This window comes from Protopterus annectens, chromosome 7.part0 (genome assembly GCF_019279795.1).
Source record: "Protopterus annectens isolate FY-2018-M chromosome 7.part0, PAN1.0, whole genome shotgun sequence".
NCBI classification, from domain to species: domain Eukaryota; kingdom Metazoa; phylum Chordata; order Ceratodontiformes; family Protopteridae; genus Protopterus; species Protopterus annectens.
In genome coordinates, this window is record NC_056739.1 from 635,820,048 (window position 1) to 635,846,883 (window position 26,836).

Genomic DNA, 26,836 nt, shown 5'->3' on the forward strand with positions numbered 1-26,836 from the left:
GCTGCTATAAACAGTGCACTTATATTAGTAATGCTGAATTTATTTATTTGGAAAGTCGTGGTAAAGAACTGAGTTCCCAGTCATATTTTAACTGTAATTCTGTTGGCTTAATGTGCAGGTAGGTGTGGTGCCTTCTATATAGGAAAAACTGAGAGAGCACTAAAAAAGCATGTGTATATATATATATATATATATATATATATATATATATATATATATATATATATATAGGTCTGCTTCTAAATCTTGAAAGCTCATAATCTTGAAATTCAAAATGCTGAGTCCAAAATCTTGAAAGTTCAAAATACTGAAAACTCAAAATACTGAATTTCATAATATTGAAAAAAACTACAGGATACTAACACTTACTATACTCCACCAGAAGTACATACAGAAACAAATAAAAGATGAAGCATATTAGTAAACTCCAACTATTAGCAGGGGGCCCACACCCCCTGCTTCTTAAATATATCAACTCCGAGATTGTACTTTACTACACTAAGATGAGTTATGTTGTTGTATAGCAAATTAAAAGGGAATGGGACTAAGGTTACAACAGGCAGTTATGAAGCACGTACTGGTATGTTTGCCATTTTCTTCTGTGGAGTGCAATCTCTGAGTTGATATATTTAAGTAGCAGGGGGTGTGGGGGCGAAGGGGGGCATGCCCCCCTGCTAATAGTTAGAGAAGAGTAATATGTTTTGTTATGTAGTTGTTCTGGAATTAAGTGTTGGTGTACTCTCTTTTTTCAATATTATGAAATTCAGTATTTTGAACTTTCAAGATTTTGGATTCAGTATTTTAAATTTCAAGATTATGAACTTTCTCTCTTTCTCTCTCTCTCAGTTTTGAATTTCAAGATTATGAGCTTTCTCTCTTTCTCTCTCTATATATATGGTTTCACTTTATAATCTTGAAATACTGAAATATCGAATTTAAGTATTTCAAGACCATAAAGTTGAATTTTGAAAATAGTGAACCTTCATAACCGCGAGTCCGGAAATGTCGAATTCACGGTTATGGTGTTTCAGTACATGCTGTGGGATGTACTGTGTGCATGGTATACTGTTTAGTGTGTGGATTTGGCTGGAATTTCAGGTAAGTGACTATTTTGTAAGGGTTTTGAGTAGGTGTTTGAGTGTATGTGAGTGTGTTTGGAAGCTGTAGGTGTGGGTTAGGGTAGGCAGGTAAAAGTATGACGGTTTAAGTGTTAAAATGGTGGTGTTTGTATATATGTGATATGTGTGTATGCGAGGGAACTGTAGAGTGTATAGTGGTGAATTTGCTGTCTTTTTCAGTTTGGTGCAATCTCAGAGTTAGTATATATAAGTAGCGGGAGTTTGGGGGGGCACAGCCCTCACATGGGGGGTGCAGGGGGGCTTGCTTATTTGTAGTGTAGGCTTGTTTATTTGTGTTTTTGTGTTTGTGTGCGTTTTGTTTGTTTGTTGTGTGGGTAGGATGGTGTATGTATTGTGTGGTGTATGCTGTGGGTTTTGAGGTTTCGGCATTTTGAACATTCAGCTGTATAGTTCTGAAATACTGAAATTCAGTATTTCAGTATTTCGAGATTATAAAGTGAATATATATATATATATATATATATATATATATATATATATATATATATATATATGTGTGTGTGTGTGTGTGTGTCATTTACTATCAGAAGGTTGAAGTGGGTTCGGTTAAAGTCCGGAGGCCAAATGACGACAATGTCAAACCCGACATTGTAAAAGTATGAATCTTGCCCTCATCTCGACACATGTTAAAGCCCATTCAGAGGTTTAGGTCGAGTTGTATTTCGACAATGTCGGAATTCGAGATTGTTGGTTTCACGGAAATGGGCCGATGAGCCCATCAATCAGTGGTTTGACTTTCTGATGGTAAACCATATAAATATATATATATATATACATAAATATAGATATATATATATATATATATATATATATATATATATATATATCAAATAAAAAGTACAAAATGGTATGAGCAGACTGGGTTCCCAAACAACTAGTATTTGCAGAAAAATATAGGGAACACCAGGCCACAGCAGATAGTATGAAATAAAGCCCCAAAGTTTAATCCACAGTACAAAACTGGTGAGCACTTTCATACCCAGAGCTACTTCATCAGACAACTCAATAAACTCCACAGGGATTTTTAAAAACAGCAACAGCCTATCAGTGTCATTTCCCAATAAACAATTAGCTTAATAGTCACTGATTTAAAGAAGCACCAGATAGAGACATATCAACTAATAAAACATTAAAAGGAATAAAAATACAAAAAAAGTGCATATATAGAGACTTTATCTGCATAGTGGCTTATTAACCAAAACCGGTTTAATACAAACTTTATCATTCAGGCCTTTGCCCATGTTGGCACACATCCTAATAATCCATTCAAGCTCTTTAGTCTCTACCAAATTCCTAATTGCACCACCTCTGCATCCTAGCTGAACTTTCTCAATTAGTATGAATTGAAAGTTGTGTGTTGTCCCTGATACTAAAACATGCCTAGCCACGGCATTAGTTCCTGCCCCTCTGTTTATGTCATATATGTGTTCCCTAATCCTATCACGAAACCTTCTTGTGGTCATGCCCACACAGAATAAACAACATGTAGTACAGAATGCTAGGTACACAATGTTAATGGTATTAAAATCAGCTGTAAGTCTGAAATAGGTAGTCTTTCCACTGTCTGGATGTCTAAAATGCCCTCTATTGTCAATATATTGACAATAGTTATAGTAGTTACAGGGTTTCGTCCCATATATGGGAGTGGTAGGTTGAACATCTATTGCTTGCTTATACCTGGGGCCACATAAGAGTCTCTTAAGGTATTTCCAGTTCTTATAGGCATATTGAAAGGTGGTCCCTACCAGAGTCTTAACTCGGTCATCAGAACATAGTATATTCCTATGGTAGATATTCTGCAGTAATCTGATATTACTAGCATATGTAATGGCAATTCTTAGCATGTTATCCTTCCTGCTCTTTTCCTCATAAGCTTGACCTTGATTGGAAAAGTATGGTTTCCCCTCCTTTTTCCTTTGAGAACCCATACTTGAGGTAATGGAAAGAACCTCTCTCCTCCCATACCCTCTCTCTATAAATCTGTCTTCTAGCTGATGTAGTTCTTTCTCAAACTTGTCATCCTCTGCTGTTAGTCTTGAAGTCCTTAATGCTTGTCCTTTTATTACATTAGCGGACACATGTTGGGGTGCATGCTTTGCCTATGGACATAGGTGTTCCTATAGCATTCCTTACAGAAGATTTCAGTACAAAAATCCCCTGTATTTTTCCTAGTTATACTAACGTCTAAAAATTCAGCATTCTTATTTGAACTGTGGGCTGTGAATTTCAAAAAGTGTGTACTTCTATTGATGTCACTCAAGAACTGCTGTAGATTTGTAGCATCTCCTTCCCACAACAGGAAGAGGTCATCTACAAATCTCTGATAAAATACCACTTTCTCTGACCATGTTCCTTCAATAATATGCTGTTTTTCCCATTTTGCCATAACAAGGTTGGCGTAGCTATTGGCACATGAAGTGCCCATAGCCACGCCATCCACCTGTTTATAAATGCACTGTTCAAACATAAAGATGTTATTCTCCAGTATAATTTCAACCAGGAAACATAGAAGATCAATAGTTCTGGTATCATACACTCCATCTTCCTTGAGATATTGACACAAAAACTCTAGTCCTACTCCATTGGGAATTACAGTAAACAGGGACTGTACATCCAAGGTGACCACTAAACAATTCATAGTGGGCGGGAAATTTACTGATATGATCATATAGATCCGTTAAAAAATGTTTTGTATCTCTAAGAATACATTTATTCCTGGCTAGTACAGGTTTCAAAATGTGTTCTACATAAACTGATAGTGGTTCAGTACACCATCCTTGCCCAGCCACAATAGGTCTCATCGGTGGATTATGTGGATGCTTGTGTATCTTGGGCAGTCCCTGTATTATAGGAGTAGTGGGATCATCTACCAGGAAATAATTATACAACTCCATGGTGATTTGGCTGCATTGCATACATTCAAATAAATCATTGCGTATTCTACAAATACAATTGTCAACCTGTATTTGCTCTATTCTCTCATATACTTCATTGTTTAACATAGTAAACATAACATCCCTGTAGAACATGTAATCCATGATAACAAGTGGTCCCCCTTTATCAGCTGGTCTAAAACAAATTGTATAATCCTTATAAAGTGTTTCATGTGCTGACCTTTCATCACAGTTCAAGTTCACAAAACATTTAGTATGGCTCCTACTGTCATATAATGAATAAATATCATTAATACAAGCCTTCTCAAATGCTTCAGTGATTCCAACAGTTGTAGGTACATAACCACTGGCCTTTCTAAACAGATTAATGCGTGCCAACATGGGCAAAGGCCTGAATGGTAAAGTTTCTATCAAACCGGTTTTGGTTAATAAGCCACTACGCAGATAAATTCTCTATATATGCACTTTTATGCATTTTTATTCATTTTAACGTTTTATTAGTTGATATTTCTCTATCTAGTACTTGTCCTTTAAATCAGTGGCTATTAAGCTAATTGCTTATTGGGAACTGGCACTGAGAGGCTATTGCTGTTTTTAAAAATCCCTGTGGAATTTATTGACTTGTCTGATGAAGTGGCTATGGCTATGAAAGCGCTCACCATTTTTGTACTGTGGATTAAACTTTGGAGCTTTATTTGATACTATCTGCTGTGGTCTGGTGTTTCTTATATATATATATATATATATATATATATATATGTGTGTGTGTGTGTGTGTGTGTGTGTGTATATATATATATATATATATATATATATATATGTATATATATATATATATATATATATATATATATATATATATATATATGTATATACACACAAACACACACACACACACACACACACACACACACACACCATGAACATGTTTATAATGCAACACATAATGTAGAGACTAATGCTTTGGCTAAGCATGCAAAAAGTTGTAATAATGTTCATTTGAAGGTTTTTTTTGTTTTATAATAAGTGAAAAAAAATCCAAGAGGAGGAAACTGGAAGAACATTTTGGAGTACAGAGAGCTCTTTTGGCAATTGACTTTACAAGCCAACAGGCTTAAATGACGATAGTTCTATTATTCCAGATTTGAAATTGAGAGCAGCAAATTTATAGTATGTGCATTCTGTTTATTTTTCAGGTTATTTATGCAACTTACGTTTTCATATATCTTTTAATTAGTAGTGCTAGCTATCTTTTAAAAAGTTTTGATTGTTTTATTGAAAAGGCTTTTTTATTGGTGGATTTTAAATGATCATTTAACTTGAGTAGATATATATATATATATATATATATATATATATATATATTGCACTAGAGGTTTTATGTGCTTCAGAACCCTGGTTGATGAGAGAGCTGTGCAAACTACTGAAAGCAAGGAATGCAACCTTCAGGTCTGGAGACAGGGAAGCCCTCAGATCAGCCAGTGCAAATCTGAACAAGGGAGTGAGGGAAGCAAAATGCACCTATGGCAGAAAGGTCTAGAGCTACTTCTCTGACCGAAAAGACCCCAGGCACCTATTGCAGGGTATCCAGTCCATAACTGACTACAGACCCTATCTTTGCAATGTGAGGACAACAAGGAATTCCTAAATAAGCTGAATTTCTACTTCAGCAGATTCAAGGAGGGGAACAGAACAACAGCAAAGAAACTGCTCATCGACCATAATGAGAAGATGCTCACCCTCAACCCAGCTGATGTGCAGAGGACAATGCGCAGAGTTAACCTGAGAAAAGCAGCTGGGCCTCACAACATCCCAGGGCGTGAGCTCAGGGACTGTGCAGTGCAAGTAACAAATGTCCTCATGGACATCTTCAATAACTCTCTGAGTCAGCAAATAGTTCCGAAACACTTTAAGGATACAACAATCATTCCATTACCAAAGAAGTGTCCACCATCTTGCCTAAATGACTACCACCCTGTAGCCCTCACCTCCACAGTGATGAAGTGTTTTGAAAGGCAGGTCAAGGACAGCATAACATCTGGGCTACCTGCTGATCCTGACTCTCTGCAGTTTTGCTTACCGAGCAAACAGCTCTATGGCAGATGCCCTCTCTCTAGCACTCCAGCTATCACTGGAACACCTTGAGAATAAAAGCATCTACATGAGGGTACTATTCATTGACTTCAGCTCTGCTTTTAAAATGGTCATCCCTCTTCATCTGGTAATGATGCTACTCCAACTAGACATCAACACTCCACTTTGTAACTGGATTCTTGACTTTCTCACAGACAGACCTCAGAAAGTGTGCACTGGAAATAACTCCTCAGATAGCATCACTCTTAACATTGTAGTCCCACAAGGATGTGTACTAAGTCCCTTACTGTTCACCCTGTTAACACATGATTGTACAGCCAGGTACTATGCAGATCACATCATCAAGTTTGCTGATGGCACAACGGTGCTAGGCCTCATCAGTAATGACAATGAAACAGCATATAGAGATGAGGTGGAACAACTGATTACTTGATATGGAAATAACAACTTATGTGAGCAAGAAAAAAGAGATAATTGTGGACTACAGGAAAAATCGCAAGGAACATTTTTCCCTTCACCATCAATGGGGAAATAGTGGAAAGAGTTAGAAACACAAAGTTTCTGTGAGTGCACATCGATGAGGACTTGTCTTAGAACACAAATAGAAATGCCATAGTCAAGAAAGTGTATCCTTTATAAGAAGGCTGAGGAGAGCAAATCTCCCATTGACAGTTCTCACTACCTTTTACAGAGTTACTGTAGGAAGCATCCTGACGAACAACCTCGTAAGTATGGTATGGAAGCTGCTCTACCTCTGAGTGCAAATCCCTCCAGATAGTGGTGGAGACAGCCGAGAGGATCATTAAGACCACCTTATCACCTATCCATGACTTGTACTTATCCAGATGTCTCAGTAGGGCCAGAGGAATTAAAGACTGCACTCACCCTGCTTACAGATCGTTCCTGCATCTATCATCTGGAAAGCACTTCCAAAGCATATGTTGCAGAACTACAAAATTCAGGAACAGCTTCTTCCCTAATGTCATCAGGCTGCTGAACTCCAGTAACCACTACACTCCAGGATGGCCACCTGGATCAGTAGAAACTATCTCAAATTGTGCATTAATCTGGTTACCAGTCTCATCTAATACTTAGTGCACTATTCACCATGACTGTAACTTATAGGTCATCTAGGGCAGTAGCAATGCAGTAAAATATCTCTTCTTTCAGTGCAATACATGTTGCAAATTAGGAAATTAACCATAGTGCAATACTCTAAGGTCCATAGTGCAATACTGTAATGTTCACAGTGCAATACCCAAATGTCTATTTCTGTGCAAGGATCAATGAAATGCCTTAACCAAGTACCCGTGCAATACTAAAGTCTCATGCAAGTCAGTTTCCTCTTCGAAAAGTGTTAAAATGTATTTCTAATTATGTGCAATATTAGTCTGTCTACTTGCATGTCCATGATGTAATAGCTAGGTGTTATATGTGTAAATGTCTATGAAAATAGTCTATATGTTGGCTGCACATTGAGTCCGGAGACACAGAATGTCATTCAGTTTTTGCACCTGTGTGATTTCTAAATGACAATAAAGTTTACTTTGACTTTGACTTTAGTTCTGATGAAGTTCATGGTGTTTGAACAAAAGCGTTAAACTGTTGTGCTTTACTTGCTGTGATTTAATAAAGAATTTGGGATTACACCTACAGACTACTTATTTCTGCTATTGGTATTCTGAAGGCAGTGTTTTGTGTTTCACTGGTAATTGGTTCTGCTTTTGTGCCACTTTATGTTTTTAATGGGTCTTCTTTGGCCTATCAGTTTTTTGTAATTTTTGTGGATTGCTACTCCCTTCTACAACAGGGGGCCATCCTCCCCCTATTGTATGTTTCCGTATTTTGAGGATTCTATATTATCATTTTTTCCGGTCCTGGCACCAGTGTGCCTACCAGGGTTGGGCACTTTTTTTATCCTGAGTATTGTGCACCCAGCTATCTTTTTTTAATTTTTGACCTACTTCTGTCCATAATATATGCTATATAAATACAATGTATATATCAGTGTCATCTTGGTGAGATTTTGTGAAAAATAGGGTCCACCTTCTGAAGGTACTCACCAAGACTTGAGGATGAATTCAGTTTCAGTAATACTACTCTCATTTGCTTGCTGACTTATCATCTCTCTATTTGGGCCCCTTCTATAGTGAGACAATGGTGATGATATGTCTTATGTTCATAGATTCATAGGTAGGTACTAGGCTATCTCCCTGAAGGCATTTATAAGCCTAGCTGGAATGTATTGGCTTTCGCTGCCCCTTAGATTAGTTCCCTGTGCTTCTGTCCAGCAATGCCATTGACGTGATCTCCGGGGTAAACTTTCTGTTTCCCATCCACTCGTCTGATGTGTATTGTCTGCTTGTAACGTGATGTGTGTGCTGTTTAGGTTGGTTTGTGGGAAGTACCTCTGCACATGATTGTTTGTGTTGGGTGCATATTATGAGTATGAGTCAAGGCTTGTGAGCAAACAACCTTTTTAGTTTCACCCATCTGGAAACTAGAGTGCATTGATTCCAGATCCCCTACTATACATGGATTGCTTGAAATTTGTTACTCAGTGATGTAGGGGATATAGGCTATTCAGTGCACATGAGGCATTACCTGCATTGAGTCAGTAACTCATGTCAACTATGCTAGCAGAGGAAACAGAGGGGAAATGATAGTTGATAATGGGAGGTTTGAACCTGGTATCTGCACAGAGAGTGCAAACAGGAGGGGTATATGTGATCTGACTGTCATTTTCAGATGACTAATCTATGGAGTGCACATTATGATGTTCTTAATGTGGTAGATCAATACCTCTGTTATTGACAGATAAGTGGGTAAATTGTAGCTTGTTATGCAACAGAGGTTCTGACAGGTAGATCTGCTCTGCTACATAGCAGCAGCAGCTAAGTGTATTTGAAAACAAGTGTATTGACATTTCTGTATGTATGAAGGTAAAGTGTTACAGCTTCTGCACACAATCCAGAACAGGTAATAAAAGACATGCTATTAAACACCAAACTGAGTCTAGACACAGTAACTGTCAGGTACTGCTACTGTACACTCATGCCACAAGTGTACAGATGGGCTTTCTCCAAACAGAGATGTCATCTTCTTCTACCTGTTCTTAGACTTGGCCACTCAATAGTTTGTTTTGTAATGGGCAGATGTTATTTAATTTTGGTAAATTTCTTTGAAATGGTTATGGAGGCTCTAGATGGTGGCCATGCAGTGCACTTGGTCTATCTTAACTTGGCTAATGCCTTTAACATCATTCCCCACATTTGCATCATACAAAACTAAATGCTTTAAAAAGCAGTCAATTTGTGGCTGAAAGACAAATCATCAGAAAGTATTAAAGTAATCATCTGTGTCCCTCAGAGCTCAGTGCTGGAACCTCTCCTTTTTAGTATTTAGATATTCCATGGTACACTGAAATAGAGTCCTGACTATGACCGAGATGAATTGAGTCCAAGTAGATGATCAGGAACTAGAGTAGCCAGATGGGGGAGGATGGGGGAGGGGAGGGTGGGAGTGTGCAGCTGATGATGGCTTGCCTAAATTGGGAAAAAGTGATGGGTTCAGTCACTAGCTGTACTTGTATCAGACAAGAAGAGGCTTTCACAGTAAAAATGCAGCATATACCAAGGGATGCAAGCTTGGTCTTTCAGACCAGATTCAATAACCCTCATTGAGCATGTGGGTGGGAAAACACACACACACACACACACACACACACACACACACACACACACACACACACACACACACACACACACACACACACACACACACACTTACATTATGTAGTCAACCTTGGCATGGTACAGTATTCCTTTACAGCAAGTTAAGTTCATTCACTTACTGACTGATGATTCTGTGTTTCTGCATTTAGCCTGATTTCCACATAAAAAGCCAGACAGGTAATATTTTAATGGCATTCCATTTTCAGGCTTGCTTGGGCCTCCTTTGAAACTCTCCTTTCCTGCCCCACAATGATAATGACCACTTCATGTAAGACCTGATTAATGGTTTATAATAGCTGACACAATTCCAACTCAGAAAGCTCAGATTCATGCCCTACTAAATGAAGTATTTGGGTTTGAAAGCATGGAAATCAGACAGTATTCTAGTCTGCCTGCCAAACAGCTGCTATATGATATAACTAGAATATGTGCTGCTGATGATTTTATATGCAGAATCTCCTTCCTTTTATGTAACTTTCACTTCCAAAAAGAGTTTTCATACTGTTCACCCACTAACGCAAGACAGCATGTTGAGGTATTTTGGTGACACAAAGCATAGATTCAGTGTGGAGGTATTACAGACAAGCATTCATTATACCTCTGAAACAATAACATCCTTCTGTTCAGTTTATATCAAGGCGCACAAAGGCATGGTTCCTGCTGATTCAAACCAAAATGACTTAACCTTTTTAATACAGTACAGTACATAAGATATGTTTTTATCTATGGAAATGATCTGTTTTTTTTATTATTTAGAATTCATTATACTTAAAATAAACATCTATTCTACTTGCAAATGATAAAACTATTGGTATTTTCTTCATTTTCAGCTTGGATGGGCTGTTACTAGCTGGGTGCAGAGAGCCTTCCAGAACACCCAAGCCGCAGCAGTGTCTAACAGTGCCTTTGCTGCAGATGAGAAGGCAACTGATGTAATTCCTTCGGACTGCCCTGTCTGCTCCTACAATGAATGGGACCCACTTGAGGAAGTGATTGTAGGACGGGCTGAGAATGCCTGTGTACCCCACTTTACTGTGGAAGTCAAGGTAAAAAAAAAGCATTTAATGTTACTTCAATATTTATACCATCAATGCACAGAGCTGATCTTACATGAAAGTGTACTAGTTTCTATTTAGAGCAACAGTATGTAGAAAGCTGTATATGTTTATGAAACTGAAGAATACACAAATAGAAGCCATCATAGCCTAGATGTCAAAAAGCTTATTGTTTTGGGCACTTCCATTTATTACTTCTTTGGCAACTGGGAACTGGACCAAAGGCATATTGAAACACAGGTTATCCAATCTAGCAAGTGCTAAAATCAATAACAGGTTGTAAATACAAAAGATTCATTAGTGAACATGTTCTGGTGTAACTCTCAAAAGTGGATAAAAGCGTTGGTATGTTTGGGTAATAATGTTTGTGACACCAGGGAAATACTGCCAGTCCAGCTATATGGAATTTTGTAAATAATTATAGGTCACTTGAAAATATTAAAATGATTTATATAGAATTGTGACACTGCCAGCCCAGCTATTTGGAATTTTGTAAATAATCATATATCATTTGTGAATAATAATATGATTCATATGCTTGTTTTACAAAAGTAAGAGAACTATATGTTATGTGTATATTAAACTACTGGTGCAGAACTGTATGTTATGTACTGAGCTTCAAGCATGTAATCACAATGTACCCTATTGGAAAAGAACAGAAATGTATATAAATGATATACCTGTGCAAATGTAGAAGCTGGAACATACAGAGTTAACTTGCAAAGCTTCAAGAAAATAAGTTGAAATTAAAAGTGTTTTATGAAGTGCTATAAATGTTAGTTAATGCAACAAGCAGACACGATGTCTAGAGCTAGAGCTTTTCCTATTATTTTGAAGCAGAAATAATTACTAAGTTTCAAATGTAAAAGTGCTTTTATTGCTCTATGACTTCCTAGCAGCTGCACACTTCTGAGAGATATGTATTTATTACACAGAAATGTTAAATTTTGTTAAGTTTCTGTTAGACTGGGAACTGAAGGCAGGTGACAAAAAGTGATGTCATCCAGGCTAACCCAGCAGTAATATGTGATATTAATTTAAGAACTCTTTCAGAGAGGGAGAGAGGACATTTTGTGTTTCGTCTTTGACCTAGCAAGAAAATCCACTCATCTGCATTTGCCTTTTCTCTGTGTGTAAGTTATTTAGGGAAGAGTATCTTTTAGATATAGATAGGAACATAGTAAAGATTAGTTTAGATGTGTTCTTTATTTATTTGAGACTGTCCTGCAATGTTGTTTTAAAATATTTCCTGTGATTCTGAACTCTGTAGTTACTGTGTTGTTTGAGTATTGTCTTTTTGTTTTATTATTTATTATTACATACATTTAAACCTTTTAATTGTTGCTGGTTTGTTTAGAGATATTTAAGATATTGGAGTACTTGCATATGTATTTCGTGACATTGTGCAGGCCACTCCTAAATATCCTTGAAAGTCTTGGTCACACATACCATTTGGATAATAGCAACATTACACAGTAGGATTGGTCACCCTTTGTAAGGGCCTTAAGTAGCTGATATGTAGTGGCTGGTGGCAGCTGGTCCTACCTTATAGTCTGGGCAGAAGGGGGCATAAGTAACAAACCTGTGCCAGCCTTTCCCAGGTATATGTTTGTGTATAAATCAAATCTCAAAGTGTGTGTGTGTCAGCTACTTGGGCAAGGACACGAAGCACTGGTTGGACAGAGAGGGTGCTGGAGGTTTTGGCTTGGCCACTCAGCTGAGATCTCAACCCTATAGCTGTGCCAGTAGGGAGTCTTATTGGGGATCTGGAGAAAGAGGGAGAAACCAGCCCCCAGACTGACTGTGATCTCTGTATGCTCTTAAGGGAAATTGTACTTTACTGCATGTGTACTTGTCATCCTCCCAATGTGTATGTCCCTCACTGGTGCTAGTGGTGAAGACTGAGGCTCCTTAATTACTTGCCAGTGCAGGGGTGTCACAATGTTCATGAGGCAAACAGTTAATGTACTGTATGAATGTCAAATGTCAACCAAGTCTGTGAAGCAGTAGAAAACCATAAGTGTCAGTTAATGAAACAAGTGGGAAAAAAAAGGAAGGAATTTACAGAAGGTTGATAAAAGGTCTAAAAACTTCAGATGACAGATCAACAGATAAGTGCCATTTTGGAAAGTATGGATAGGTATTACCTGGGAAACTTGTTCCATTTTTGGTCATAGGTATTACTTGCTACAACCTAAATGAGTTCAGCTGTAAAAGATTATGGACAGCTGGACAGCCTCTGTTCCAAGAAAAGGGTTAAAAAATCCTAATTCTATTAACACAACAGGTAGTTAAAGAGCAAAAAGTGGGTTAATAATGAAAGCCTACACGTTGACAAGATCAAGAACAGAGTCTCAAGAAACAAGACCAAGGAAATAGTCCTGTCTAAGAGTTTGAAGTGAACCCTTATGCATTTAAACCGAATAACCATATGAGCCATAGATTTAAGATATGGGGCAGAAGACTAAGTAAATAAGTAGGCTACTACAGATGGGCTGATGTACTAATTATTTTCTTCTTTTCCCTGCACGTACCATCCTACAGGTTTCCAGACCTGATATACTTTATTTTTCCTTTCTCTTAATCTGCCAAAAGGTACAGCCACCACTGACTTCAGTCTGCACACAGTCCACAGCTCCATTTTGCCTCTGGGACCTAACTCCAGTTGTGAAAAATTCCTAGCTCTCTTTCTCTCTCTCTCTCTGGCTGTGGGAGCAAGCCTAGATGAAATAGTGTTTGCTTTGTATCTGACTAAGTGGATGCCAGGTTCTGGTGAGTAGCAGACCTGAAAAGGTAATCCCAGCACCCAGGAGGTGGAGTTGCTAAAGAGCAGTCATCATACTGTAACCATCTCTAGTTGTTAAAAGGTAGCTATGTGATGGCCCTTAAGCCATAATACCAGCTGTTCATGCTCGTAGCCATCCACTGAGGTAGTGTACAATGGCCACTTGCAATGGATATCCATGCTTTTGCATGTGACATGATCACATGGCTCTGTCCTCCTTGAAGATGAGCATCTCCATGAACTTTACCAAAAATTCATCCAAGAAGTGTGCACTGAGCAAATGCCTCACCTGGTCCTCCATCTCCAACAGGTACCTGTGTCACTACTCAAACTCAGAGCACCTGGTCATACCCATGCATTTATCCCTCTATGTTGTGGAGGTGGCTTGACTTTAAAGCTATGTAGATTATAGTAAAATCTTCTTTCATTTAGCTAGAAGCCTGTTGGCCCTTTGGAAAGCAAATGCAAGTATACTGATAATCTGAATATAAGACGATGAACCTCATTACGTTGTCAATAAGGGTCCTCGTTTTATTGCTAATAAGGGTCTGAAAGGCAGAGCAATGTATTGCCTAAGAGGCAATGATTAGAAAAAGAGAATGCCATACTCAGTCTGAGGAAAGTACAGTTGTGTACACTTACCATAAATGTAGATGTTCGAGTGTATTCACTGTTGCAGTCATCACATTTGGGTTATCTGCTTGCAGTAGCCCTCAGTCAGTCTGATTATCAAAGTCTTGGGTCCTGCGTCAGTTGCTGTGGCCTAATGGTTAAGGTGTTTGCCTTACAAACACAAGATGCAGGGTTTGAATATCACAAGGGATAATTGGCTAAGCTTAAAATGGTTCACAAGGGCAGTTAGCTTAGTACTAATCTATGAATCTATGAATCTATGAATCTTCCATGATGTCAGGTAGTCAGGGGTATAAAGCATGCAGCCGATGCCATTACATCAGTTTTTCTTGTCCCAAATGTCAGGTACCCCCCTTAATGGGAAGCAATTAAATATATATATATATATATATATATATATATATATATATATATATATATATATAAGGTTATACCTCCAACATAAAAGAAAATACACCAAAAAGCTTTTAAGTATATTAAAGGAGAATAGAGGTATAGCCAAAAGAAGTCAGGGGGCTGGAGGGAAGGTAACCAGGACTGTAACAGTGAATACACTCGAACATCTACATTTATGGTAAGTGTACACAACTGTACTATGTTCTTCGTGTTTCACTGTTGCAGTCATCACATTTGGGTAGATTCACAAAGCTAAGGATGGGAGGAGGACTTTACATAGCATTAGGACCAGCTATAAGGCCCTGCAAGACTGCAGTGGCAAAGCCCGCTCTGGATTTAGAGAAAATAGGCAAATGGTAATGTTTGGTGAAAGTATGTACAGAGCTCCAGGTAACATCTTCTAGGATGTCTCTGGTAGGGACACCTCTGAGAAAGGCTGTAGAGGTAGATGCAGCCCTGGTTGAATGGGGTCTAATCCCCTGTGAGATAGGTTTTCCATGGTGCTTATAGCAGAAATGAAAGCAATGGCCTATCCATTTAGAAATGGTTTGCTTTGAAATAGCCTTCCCCTCTGCCCCTACAGCAAATGCCACCAGAAGTTGTTCAGATTTCCTTTGAGGTTTAGTCCTGTCCAAGTAAAAGTATCCATTCCCCTTTGTTCTGTGGATTAGAAAAGAAGGTTGGCAAATGAATGGACTGATTAAGAGCCACACTGGATACCACCTTGGGCATGAAAGAGGGATTGGTCCTGAGGGACACCCTGTCTGCATGAAAGATGATGAAAGGCTCCACTGCCATAAGGGCCTGTAATTCAGATACCCTTCTTGCTGAAGTGATTGATAAAAGGAAAGCTGTTTTCCAAGAAAGGAATTTTAATTCTGCAGTTGCAGCTGGCTCAAAAGGAGGAAGAGTGAGTTTTTCCAATAAAAAATTACGGTCCCAGGCTGGAGTTGGGGCTCTCCTGGGTGGTCTTAAGTTTTTGGCCCCTCTGAGGAACTGCTTGAGCAGTGGGTGAGAAAAGAGGGGTGGTTCTGTGTTGTAATGAGCTGAAATGGCTGAGGCATGAATTTTGATGGAGGAAAAGGAAAGGTCCTTGTGAAGCATCTCAGTTAAATATTGAAGAATCTGAGGTAAATTGGGCACTGCTGTGGCCATCCTTTATGTTTGGTTCCAGGCACAGAATCTTTTCCATTTTTTAGCATATGATTTTCCAGTACTAGGCCTCCTTGCCTCCAAAATGACATCCAACACTTGTTTACTGAGGGATGGTAATGGAGAGGTTAGGTAATTAGCCAGGCTGGAAGGTTCAGGGTTTGAAGCTGAGGGTGCAGAATCTGGCTCTCCTGCTGTGACAGCAGGGTAGGGGTCTGAGGCAGGTGCCATGGAGCCAGCAGTGACACACTGCGCAAGAGGGGGTACACCAGTCTTGGCGTGGCCAGTCTGGTGCAATCAGTATCATCCTTGGTTTGTCCTGTTTGATCTTTAGTAGTACTTTGGAAAGGAGAGGCAGAGGAGGAAAGGCATAAACTGATAGATTTTTCCAGCTGAAGGACAGAGCATCCACTTTCCAAGCTTGTTTGTGGGGTGTCCTTGTGCAGAATTTGTCCAATTGGTAGTTCTGGGGGGGAGGCAAACAGGTCTATATCTGGGATCCCCCATTTGTTGATCGACATGTTAAAAATTTTTGGTTCCAGTTTCCAATCGTGTGGGTCCATGAGATTTCTGCTTAGTTCATCTGCCAGTGTATTTAGTTTTCCTGGCAGGAATAGAACTTGTAGATGCACTTGGTAGCTCAAGGCTGTGCTCCACAGAGCCATGGCTAGTCTGCAGAGGGGGGTAAGAATGGGAACCCCCCTGCTTGTTTATGTACCACATAACAGTGGTGTTGTCTGTCTTTACCATTAATTGTCCTGGAAGAATGTGGTCCTTGAAGGCTGTCAGAGCATTCTGTACAGCTAACATTTCTTTTTGGTTGATATGCAGGTGCATTTGACTTGGGTTCCATTTGCTCTGAATGTACTTCCCTGCCAGGTGAGCCCCCCATGCATAGTCTGATGCATCTGTTGTTAGGGTTTGTGCAGCAGGGGGTAGAGTGAATGGTAGTCCCTTGTTTTGGTGGCAGGCCTCTGCCCACCAAAGGAACTCTAACCATAGACAAGGTGTGATAGGAATCATTGCTTCTAGATCCTGAGAATGTTAACACCATAGGCTTTTTAGATACCATTGTAGTTTCCTTATATGCAGTCTTGCATATGGAATTAGTAGAATGCACGAGGCCATGAACCCCAAGGCTTGCAGTATTTGCCTTGCAGATAGCAGGGTTTTTGTGGCCACTAGTTTGAAATAAGTTGTCAAATGAATTTGTTTCTCTGGCGTGAAGAAAGCCATGTGGGAAGTTGTGTTCAAGCTTGCTCCCAGGAATATAATTTGCTGACAGGGTACCAGATGTGATTTATTTTCGTTTATGGTGTAACCCAGACAAGTTAACACCTTTTGTACAAATCCCAGATGATTCAGAAGTATGTCCTGGCTTTCTGCCTGAATTAGACAATCGTCCAGGTATGGGTATATTTGAACATTTCTTTGCCTGCAAAATGCAATGACTGGAGCTAGGCACTTTGTGAATACCCTGGGCGCAGTAGATAAGCCAAAGGGCAGTGCAGAGAACTGATAGTGCATGCAGCTGCTTTGAAGCGTAGGTATTTTCTGCAAGATTCCCTGATTGGGATGTGCAGGTAGGCTTCCTTTAATTCCAGTGTTGCCAACCAGGCATCTTTGCCTATCATGGGAAGCAACTGGTGAAGAGTTAGCATCTTGAATTTTGGAATCACCAAAAAGGTGTTTAGGATAGACAGGTCCAGGATAGGATGCCATGAGTTGTCTTTTCTGGGTACCAGGAAAAGTCTTGAGTAGAAACCTTGCCCCTTTTCCTCTTCTGGTACAGTCTGAATAGCCTTTAATCTTAAGAGAGAGAGTACTTGCTTTTGAGCCTCTGCCCACTGATTTGGGAGTAGATCTGGCCAACCGTTTGGGGTTGGTAACGTGTGGAAGTGAAATCTGTATCCTTGGGAAACTATGTTTAAAACCCATTTGTCCTGGGTAATGAGTTCCCAGTTTTTTGCTTGCAGAGCAATTCTTCCCCCCTAAAGGAGCAGTCAGCTGAGAAGTGCTTGGAAGTTTTAAAGTTAAGTCTTTGAGAGAGCTTACCATAGGAGGGAGTCTTACTACTCCCTGATTTGGAAGTGGAAGCCCCCCACTGCTTAGTCCTGTGCATACCCTGGGACTGTAGCCTGGGTGTTCTGCTGGTTCTGGGTTTGAACTGAGAAGACCTGGAAGAGGCAGGAAAGGACCAATTTTTTGAGGGCCAATGCCTACTAAATCTAGGAGGCTGCACTTGTAAGAATCCTTTAACAGTTTGCATAGATTTAGCTTTTTCCTCTATATTTTTAAGAACTTCTTCTGCTTTGTCACCAAACAGGCGGTCCTGATTTAAGGGAGCATCCAGCAATTTAGTTTTAACATGATCTGGCAAAGATTGCTCCTTAAGCCAAGCATGCCTTCTAAGTACAGACCAGGTGACAGCAGCCCTGCAAGATGCCTCTCGTGAATCCAAATCACATTGCAAAGTATGTTTTCCAACCTGTTCAGCAGAATGCATTAAATCCTGTAAATCCTTATTTTCAGCACAATCAGGAATCAATATCATTTTCTGTTTAAACAATCCAATAATGTGCTGCTGATACTTTAACATATGAAACTGGCAATTTAAGGCCCTGATGGCCAAGGTTGCAGAGGTGTATACCTTCTTACCCCATCTATCCAGGGCCCTGGAATCTCTATCAGAGTGGGTAGGATTTTTGGCAGTGGTAGCCTTAATGCCCTTGAGTCCCTGTGAAATGGTCTCAGGATCCGCCGTAGGATTTTTAAAAAGGAACTTGTGAGAATCAGAACCCTGTAATATCTATCAGGTTTTCTGGGAGCAGGTGGTAAAGAGTCAGGGGCCAAGCTAGATTCCGAAAAGGCATCGTCAACAATGTCCAGCACAGGAGGGATAGCTAAAGGCCTGTGTTGGGGCAGGAGTAAGAAATCTCTAAGCCTCTTTTTAGAATCAGAGTAATCCTGGCTTTCCCAGTGAAAATGCTCCCTAGGGGTATGCAAGGTTTCACCAAAAGAAAAATCTTCTTGGGGAAAAGCAGAGGGAATAGAGTCCTCTGCATCAGAATCTTCATAGGTAGATAAGGGTAAATCCTGGTCATCAGAGGAGACAGAAATTTCAGAATCCTGGTCAGACGTATCATAAGCAAGTTCAGTCCTAGGACTCTTAGAGGGGGAAGGTTGGCTTCTCCTGATTAAAGTAATAAGGTCTTCAGCCATTCTTATCATTTGTTTTTTAGGCATTGAGGCCTGACCAAGCGGTCTGGGCATCAGTTTCCTAGGCATGGTTTAAGTTTTAGGCCTAGAAGAAGAAGATGGCATTGGTTTAATATGCAAGTCAGTAGGCCTGAATACACCCTCAGAAGCTGGTGCCTGCACAGCGGCTCCGGACCCATGCAAGGTAGAGACATCTGCAGGTTCCACAGTTGAAGCATCTCGCAGCATACCGGACTCTGAATGGGTCTCAGTAGAGGCCTGCGAATCTAAAGTAGTGGATATCAGGGGCTGCGAAAGTGCCTCACTGAGTACCGGCAAACTAGCGACTTGCTTAGAAGCGTCGTCGGCAGCTTTGGACCTAGGCAGCCTGTCTCTGTCTTTATCTTTGCATTTTTTCAGAATGCCAGTAGTCAGATGGCTTACCGAAGACATATCTGGATAATTAAACTGAGTACCAAAATATTTAGCAGCAAAAATGTACCGACGATGAATTGTTCGTGGTTTAAATAAGGCACAAAACTGACAGCGAGGTACCTTGTGGTCAGGGCCTAGGCAAGGAATACAGTACGAATGAAAATCTTTATGAGGTATTTGCTTTCCACAAGAAATACAATTATTGACTTTTACTGACATCGGTTTAGAGCAAGAAAAAGTTTCCCCAATGGGGTACTTCGGATCTGAAACTTGAAAACAAAAATTTCAGGAGTCGGTCAACTGGCACTTACGAACTGTTTCTGCTTCGGGCACCGCACGGCAAGAAAGACAGATGTAATGGCATAGGCTGTATGCTTTATACCCCTGACTATCTGATGTCATGGAAGATGAGACAGCAACCAATGCAGGACCCAAGACTTTGATAATCACGCCAACTGAGGGCTACTGCAAGCAGATAACCCAAATGTGGTGACTGCAACAGTGAAACACGAAGAACATCAAGTGTACCTTTGGCATTTACTCATCTAGTTACTGAGTTAAACAGAACAGAAATCTTTCTAGAAGATATCCATCTGTATATTGTTTTACATTTTAGGCACTGGACATGGTGCTAGAAAGAAAGGTAAAGATCTAACCAGATTCCCACATAATGGAAGCAATCAGTATGGAGATAAGTTGCATTTGTGTTAAGTATGCTCGACTGCTTCTTGGTACAGATGAGCCTCCTCAGGAAGGATAAAGTACAGAAGCCAGACAAACACCCTTCTAGGGTCCTCAGGAGTCTGTCCACAGTGAAGATATTCAACAGATTACTAGCCAGTGCAGAAGTGCTTGAGGACTGGAAGAAGCATGTGTGTTACCCTAGCATATGTGGTAGGTGGCCAAAAAATCCAGAGAGCTCTTAGCCTAACATCAGTGGTGGAGAAAATATTGGATAGAATCCTGAGGAAACTCTGGTTGCTTTCCTGGAGAGCAATAATTATAAACATCCATCATATATTCATGGAGGCTGGAGTTCTCACTCATATCAGATCTAGTTTTATGATTGTGTCACAGGTGAACTTGATAGAAGGAGTTTAGGTATACATGTGCCACCTCACCTTTAACAAGAGAGTTACTCAGTCCTGTGCAGGTGCCTCCTAGAAGAAATTGAGAGTTGGGGTGTAGACTGAAAAAAAAAGATCGCTGCTTGGATTTAGGGTAAGGCACAGAAGGCTGCAGTGAGAAACAGAGATACTGTTAAGAATAAGGACATTGGGGAGTGCTACAGAATCCTGAAAGCCCAAAATCCTAAAGACCAAAATCTCAAACGTTCAGAATACTGAAAGCACACAGGATACTAACACTTACTATATTCCAGCACAAGTACATACAGAAACATATTACCCTTCAACTATATGCAGGGGGGCAAGCCACCCTGCACCCCCCCCATGTGGGGAGCTGCACCCCCCACACCCCCTGCTACTTAAATGTATCAGCTCTAAGACTGCACTTCACTACACTAAGTGCAATCTTGGAGTTAATGTATTTAAGTAGCCGGGGGTGTGATGGGCACAGCCCCCCATATGGGGGGTGTAGGGGGCTTTCCCCCCTGCTAATACTTTTAAAAGAGTAATATGGTTTGCATTTCATTTGTTTCTGTATGTACTTGTGCTAGAATATAGTAAGTGTTGGTATCCTGTGTGTTTTCAGTATTTTGAACTTTTGAGATTTTGGTCTCAGGATTTTGGTTTTAAGGATTTGGGGCTTTCAGGATTCTGTAGCACTCCTGGATAGTGACATAAGGTAGGGCACAGAAGGTTGTGTTGAGAAGGGCACTGTCAGGAATAAGGACAGTGTTATGGATGAAGGAATGGATTGATGCGTGGATTTAGGGTAGGACACAGAAGATTGTGATGACAGGGACAATGTGAAGAATAGGGACTGTGACATGGGATGAGGAACTGTATTGCTGCATGGATTTAGCATAGGGCACAGAAGGTTGTGGTGAGAAGGACACTATCATAAATAGTAACATTGATATTTGTAAGATACTGCATTGCTGCATGGATTTAGGGAAGGGGACAGATGGTTCTGATATGAAGGACGCTATCATGAATGAGGAAGGTACTGGATTGCTGCATGGATTTATCATAAGACACAGAAGGTTATGGTGAGTAAGACACTGTTAGGAATACAGACAGTGACATGGGCGAGGAACTGGATTGCTGCACTGATTTAGGGTAGGGCACAGAAGGTTATGATAAGAGGGACAATGTCATTAATAAGGACAGCAATAAGGGTGAGGAACTGGATTGCTGCTTGGATTATGAATTTGGCCACAGAAGGTTAAGGTCTGAGGAACACTGTTAGGAATAGAGACAGTGACATGGGTAAGGCAATAGATTGCTGCATGGATTTAAGGTAGGGCAAAGAAGTTTATTGTGAGTAGGACATTGTCAGGAATAGGGACAGTGACATGGGGCGGGGGACTGGATTGCTGGATCTGACCATAAGAGTCTTTCATGGAACAACTGTGGCGATAATGTAATTATTCAAAATGAGGTAGCTATAGCAGGAAATTTTACAGGACTGAATTTGGTAGATTAAAAGTTGTTGAGGTATGGAACTGGGAAGAATTAATGCTTGGAAAAAGCATTGAAGAAAATGGATTTTTTTATGATTATCTTAATGGATTGGTAGATAAGTATGCCTTTGAGTGTGAATAAAAAGAGGAATAGCTACTTAATGATGAAGTGCATCATTAGAAAAGGCAAGGAAAAGAAAGAATTATTACTGGAAAAGGTATAAAAGGACAATAATGGAAAATATAAAAATATATATTTTATCTAGGGGGTTCTTTAGGAGGTTTATACATAACGTCAAAAGTAATTATAAAACAAATCTAGCAGTATGTGCTATGTATAATTAAAAAGGCCTTTTTGAGTATTTAAGGCAATATAACAAAGAATCTCATAGTAGTTTTCTTTTAAAAATAGATGACTGTCCCACTATAGATCTCAAAAACAAGTTTAGGTGTTTTAGATGAATTTACTAATTATTCAGGTAATGGAAGTATTGAGTTTGTGGTATTTTCATTGAACTGAAGGATAATGCAAACTGTCCTGTGATCACTAGGGAGATGTTCAGTAAAGTTTTTTTTTTAATGATTAAGTTGCATACTGCTGCAGGCCCAGATGACTTGAATGGATTTTCTTTACAAAAATTATTTTAATTATCACTCAATGTTTACTTAAACTTTTTTTCAGGGAACTTTACTAGTTATGTTCCAAGTATTTAGAAAGAGATATTTGTCTTCCCACTGTTTAAAGGTGGGGATTTGTCAAAAGCAATGAATTACAGACCTATTACCTTAGCCAGTATTTTAAGAAAATGTTTTGAAAGGGTTGTGTTAAACTTGATGTCAGAAGCATTGTATATTAGAATATACCACAATGTGGCTTTCTATCAGAAGATCACATTACAAATACTTTGGGTTTCTATTGTTCTGTTTGGGAGGGTTTCGATGGGGGACTGCATGTACATGTGGTGCACTTGGCTATGGCTTTTGATGTGGTTCATCTTAGTTATTTTGAAATCAGTGGTAAATAAAATCTTTAATGATTTATGTGATTAGATGGGTGAGTAATTGGCTTTATGACTGACAATGAAGGGTAAAGATTGGAGATACCTTATCTAATTCAAGAATAATTAATACTGGGGTTCCTCTAGGGTCAGTTTTAAGCCCTGTATTATTTGCTATTTTTATGACAGGTTTCCCTCAAAATGTTGAAATATGGTTGAGTAAGTATGCTGATGACGGGAAAACAGGAGTGATTATAACATTAATAGATGGTTAGAAGACCATGCAATCATATTTAAGACAGGTTGGTGTTGTGGTCAAAATCAGGTTGTATGAAATTTAATGCTACAAAAATTAAAATTATTCATTTTTGGTTTCAATAATAATGAATATCCTATGCCACTGATGATCCAATCCTACAAAAAGTATATGATATGTACTTCTGGTTGAGATGAAAGCAAGGTAACAAGCGTTGTGCACCTTCTCTCCCTCTTCACCTAATTAAAAATTAATGCTGACTACTACCAACAGTGTTTAAACTGATCAATGTAACTGCAAAGGTTATCTGGATTTCAATGAGTACACTAATGAACCGTCAGACAAATAAAGAAACCAGCTGAGATGAACAGCCTTCCAGTGGTCATGCCCTGTTCCTGGACTTCATCAGACTCGGGGGCTTTAGGACAAGAGACGTTAGACCCTAATCAGCTGTACAGCTTTTCTCAATTAATCAAGACTCCAACTAGAATTAACAAAGCCACATATAAAGAATCCCTCCTAGACTAGATTCAAGCATCCACCCCAAACAGTGTTGCTATAAGTGGCACCCTACCCAGTAGCCTTAAGTGACCACCAGCTAAGCTACATAATCTGACAAAAAAAAAAAAAAAAAAAACAAGATAGCTGGGTGCACAAAACTCAGGATAAAAAAGTGCCTAATGCTGGTAGGTGCACTGGTGCCAGGACTGGAAAAAATGGCAATGTAGAATCCTCAAGGCACAGAATGGAAACATTCCTACAGTGGTGCTAGCCCAGGCGCATGGAAAGGATGGCCCCTGCTGTATGAGGAAGTAGCAGTCCACAAAAATCCTAAAAAACTGATAGGCCAAAGCAGAACCATAAAGATGAAAGAGTGGACTACTGATGATAAGAAAGAAATTGTGTATTGTTACTTTTATGCAAGAAGCCCAGAATTTCCAGATAGAAGATATACAAAAAGATTAAGAGAGAAACTCGAGGAAAGAAAAATACTTCCACAAGAAAAAAATGTCAGAAACTTCAAATAAAAATTTGTGTTCATTAATACAGCAGATTTATGAAAAACATTATATAGACTAAGAAACCTTGGGCTGTTTGGAAAAAGAAGCAACTAAGGAAGTGAGAAAATATAAAGAACAAAATCTAGAGGCTTTTGAAAGGTATAAAAAATAAATATGGATATGGGAATGAAACTGAGAGTATATGGTACAATATTTATGCAAAGGAGAAAGCTGAATTAATCAACACAAAAAGACAGCCCCAAAGATATTCAAAGAGAAATACAGGCATCCAGATACGGAAAAATTCACAATAAAAAATAAGATCACAAAGAGGAAATGTAGAACAGAAGATTAGTAAAGTAGACTTTTAAAGAAATAGAAGATGAAGTTATGAAATACTTGCAAAGTGAAGGATTTAGTACAGAAAGTCTAACACAGGTTACATAACAGAATGATGGAACAACTAGTCCAAAAGTAAGGAGAAACAGAAGGAGCAAGAGACATCTGAAGAAGAAATGTAGACATTTCCATTCCTGCTTGACGTCGATATGCTTCTGCTAAATTAAGCAGAGATGTCATCTTAGATTTATTCTCCTCATGTTTCAAAACTTTGACCACATTTGGATCTTGTGAGGTCAGTAATATCTACTGGAGTCCCACAATTGCAGATCTATACATGTAGTCAGTTTCAAGGAGGCCCATCCCTCCTTCAGAACGGGGAATATATAATCTTTGTATGCACTGATTTTTATAAATAATTTGGTGAGCATGAAGCATCCTTCTTGTTTTAATATCCAATCTATCCAACACTTTCTGGGGCCAGTCAATCACTCAAAAACTATAAGTTAGGACAGGAAGAGCAAATTGATTTATAGCATGAATCTTGTTCCTAGGTGTGAATGCTGTTTTCAGGATTAATTTAAGTCTTCTAAAGTACTCCTTACTAAGCTTTATTCACATTTGTTCATGTTTTATTGCTGATCCTTCATCAATTTCCAAATATTTATACACCCCTTCTTGCTCAAGTTCTTTTTTTTTTCTCCTAAATAGGTTGTCTGATGATTCTCTAGTACATTTTGATAACCCCAAACATTCCAAGAGGTTGTTGACTATAATGCCCTATATACCTGAATAAGATCTCCTCTTAGACATCTGTAAGAAACACTGTACAAGTTCAAATATTTTAGTATTTCATAATAACTTAAAGTTTCACATCCATGGATGCCCTAGGTGTATTTCCACTGTACTCTTTCCAGTTTACTCATGCTTGTTTTCTTATAGGATTTCCATATTGCTATTCCATACTCCAGTTTGGGTCTAATGTAACTAACAAACAAAGACTTCATTATTTTTGATTTCTTAGACTTTATAAATCTTTTTTACACAACCTATAGTTCTATAACTATAATTAACCAATTGGTTGATATGATTAGAAAAACTCATAGCTAAATGCCCTGATATACCCAGGTCCTTAAATGAGTCTACAGTTTCAATTACTGTGTGCTCTATTAAATATTAGGATCATAGGAAGTTACTAGGCTGTTGGCCTTGAGGCCCTTACAAGCCTAGCCAAGAATTTAGCCCATGTACCAACAAGTCAGCACCCTATGCCACTGTCTAGCAGGGACACAGGTGGAATTCCAGGGGTGTATTTTCTCTTCCCCATCCAGTTATCCAGGTTGTGCTTAAAAAGGTTTAATGAGGTCCTCTGCTTTACATGTAGAGGGAGTCTATTCCACAAAAGGGGGAGTCTCTGGGACACAAATTTGTCCCGCCAACAAGTCCTATTGATGTCACAGACCAGGTTGAGGTCACGTCTGCAGGTTACTCGAGTGGAGCTTGACTTGTGGATATGCAGCAGCACCATCAGGGTGGGGTCTGGGATTGCTTTGTGTGCCAGACAGAGGTCACTTCTGAGGATTCTGTAGGGGCAGGGTGAGGAACCACTATGGTCTCTCCAGCTGCTGCATGTGCTTTGTGAGGTACATGTCAAAAGGGGCATTGTACTCAATAATGGGTCTTATAAGGGAAGAATACAGTGATATTATGACCACCATGCCCCTGGACAAGATTCCCTTACTAATGAGGTAGCCCAAGTAGAAAGCTTTCCATACAACAGAGGAAATATGGTGGTCAAAATTCAGTTTATTATCAGCCTGGGTGCCCAAGTCCCTCACAACTGACTGTGTGAATAGTGCCTTATTATCAATGTGATAATTTGTGGGGACATCGTTCTCCCCAAAAGGGATGATGATGTATGTTTTGGCATTCAGTTTGAGGCCATGTTTCGGGCACCAGTCATTTGTTTGGGTGACACCCTCTTGGAGGATGTCCACATCACTAGGGTAATTAATGACAGTACCCGGCTTGCAGTCATCTGCAAACTTGGTCAGCCATAGCCCACTAGCTTTGGCCTGCACTTTTGAGAAGTATATCCCAAACAGCAGAGGCCTCAAGACCAATCCCTGGGGTACACCGCT

General features: G+C 39.4%; 1 protein-coding gene across 1 annotated transcript in view; it reads left to right on the top strand.

The window, feature by feature from the left end:
- The window catches only part of GATM (glycine amidinotransferase), a 587,158-nt gene that overhangs the window by 101,264 nt on the left and 459,058 nt on the right, over positions 1-26,836 (top strand). The window contains exon 2 of the mRNA XM_044077207.1: positions 10,691-10,906. Coding sequence (XP_043933142.1) covers positions 10,691-10,906 — 216 coding nt within the window. The remainder of the gene's footprint in view (positions 1-10,690; positions 10,907-26,836) is intronic.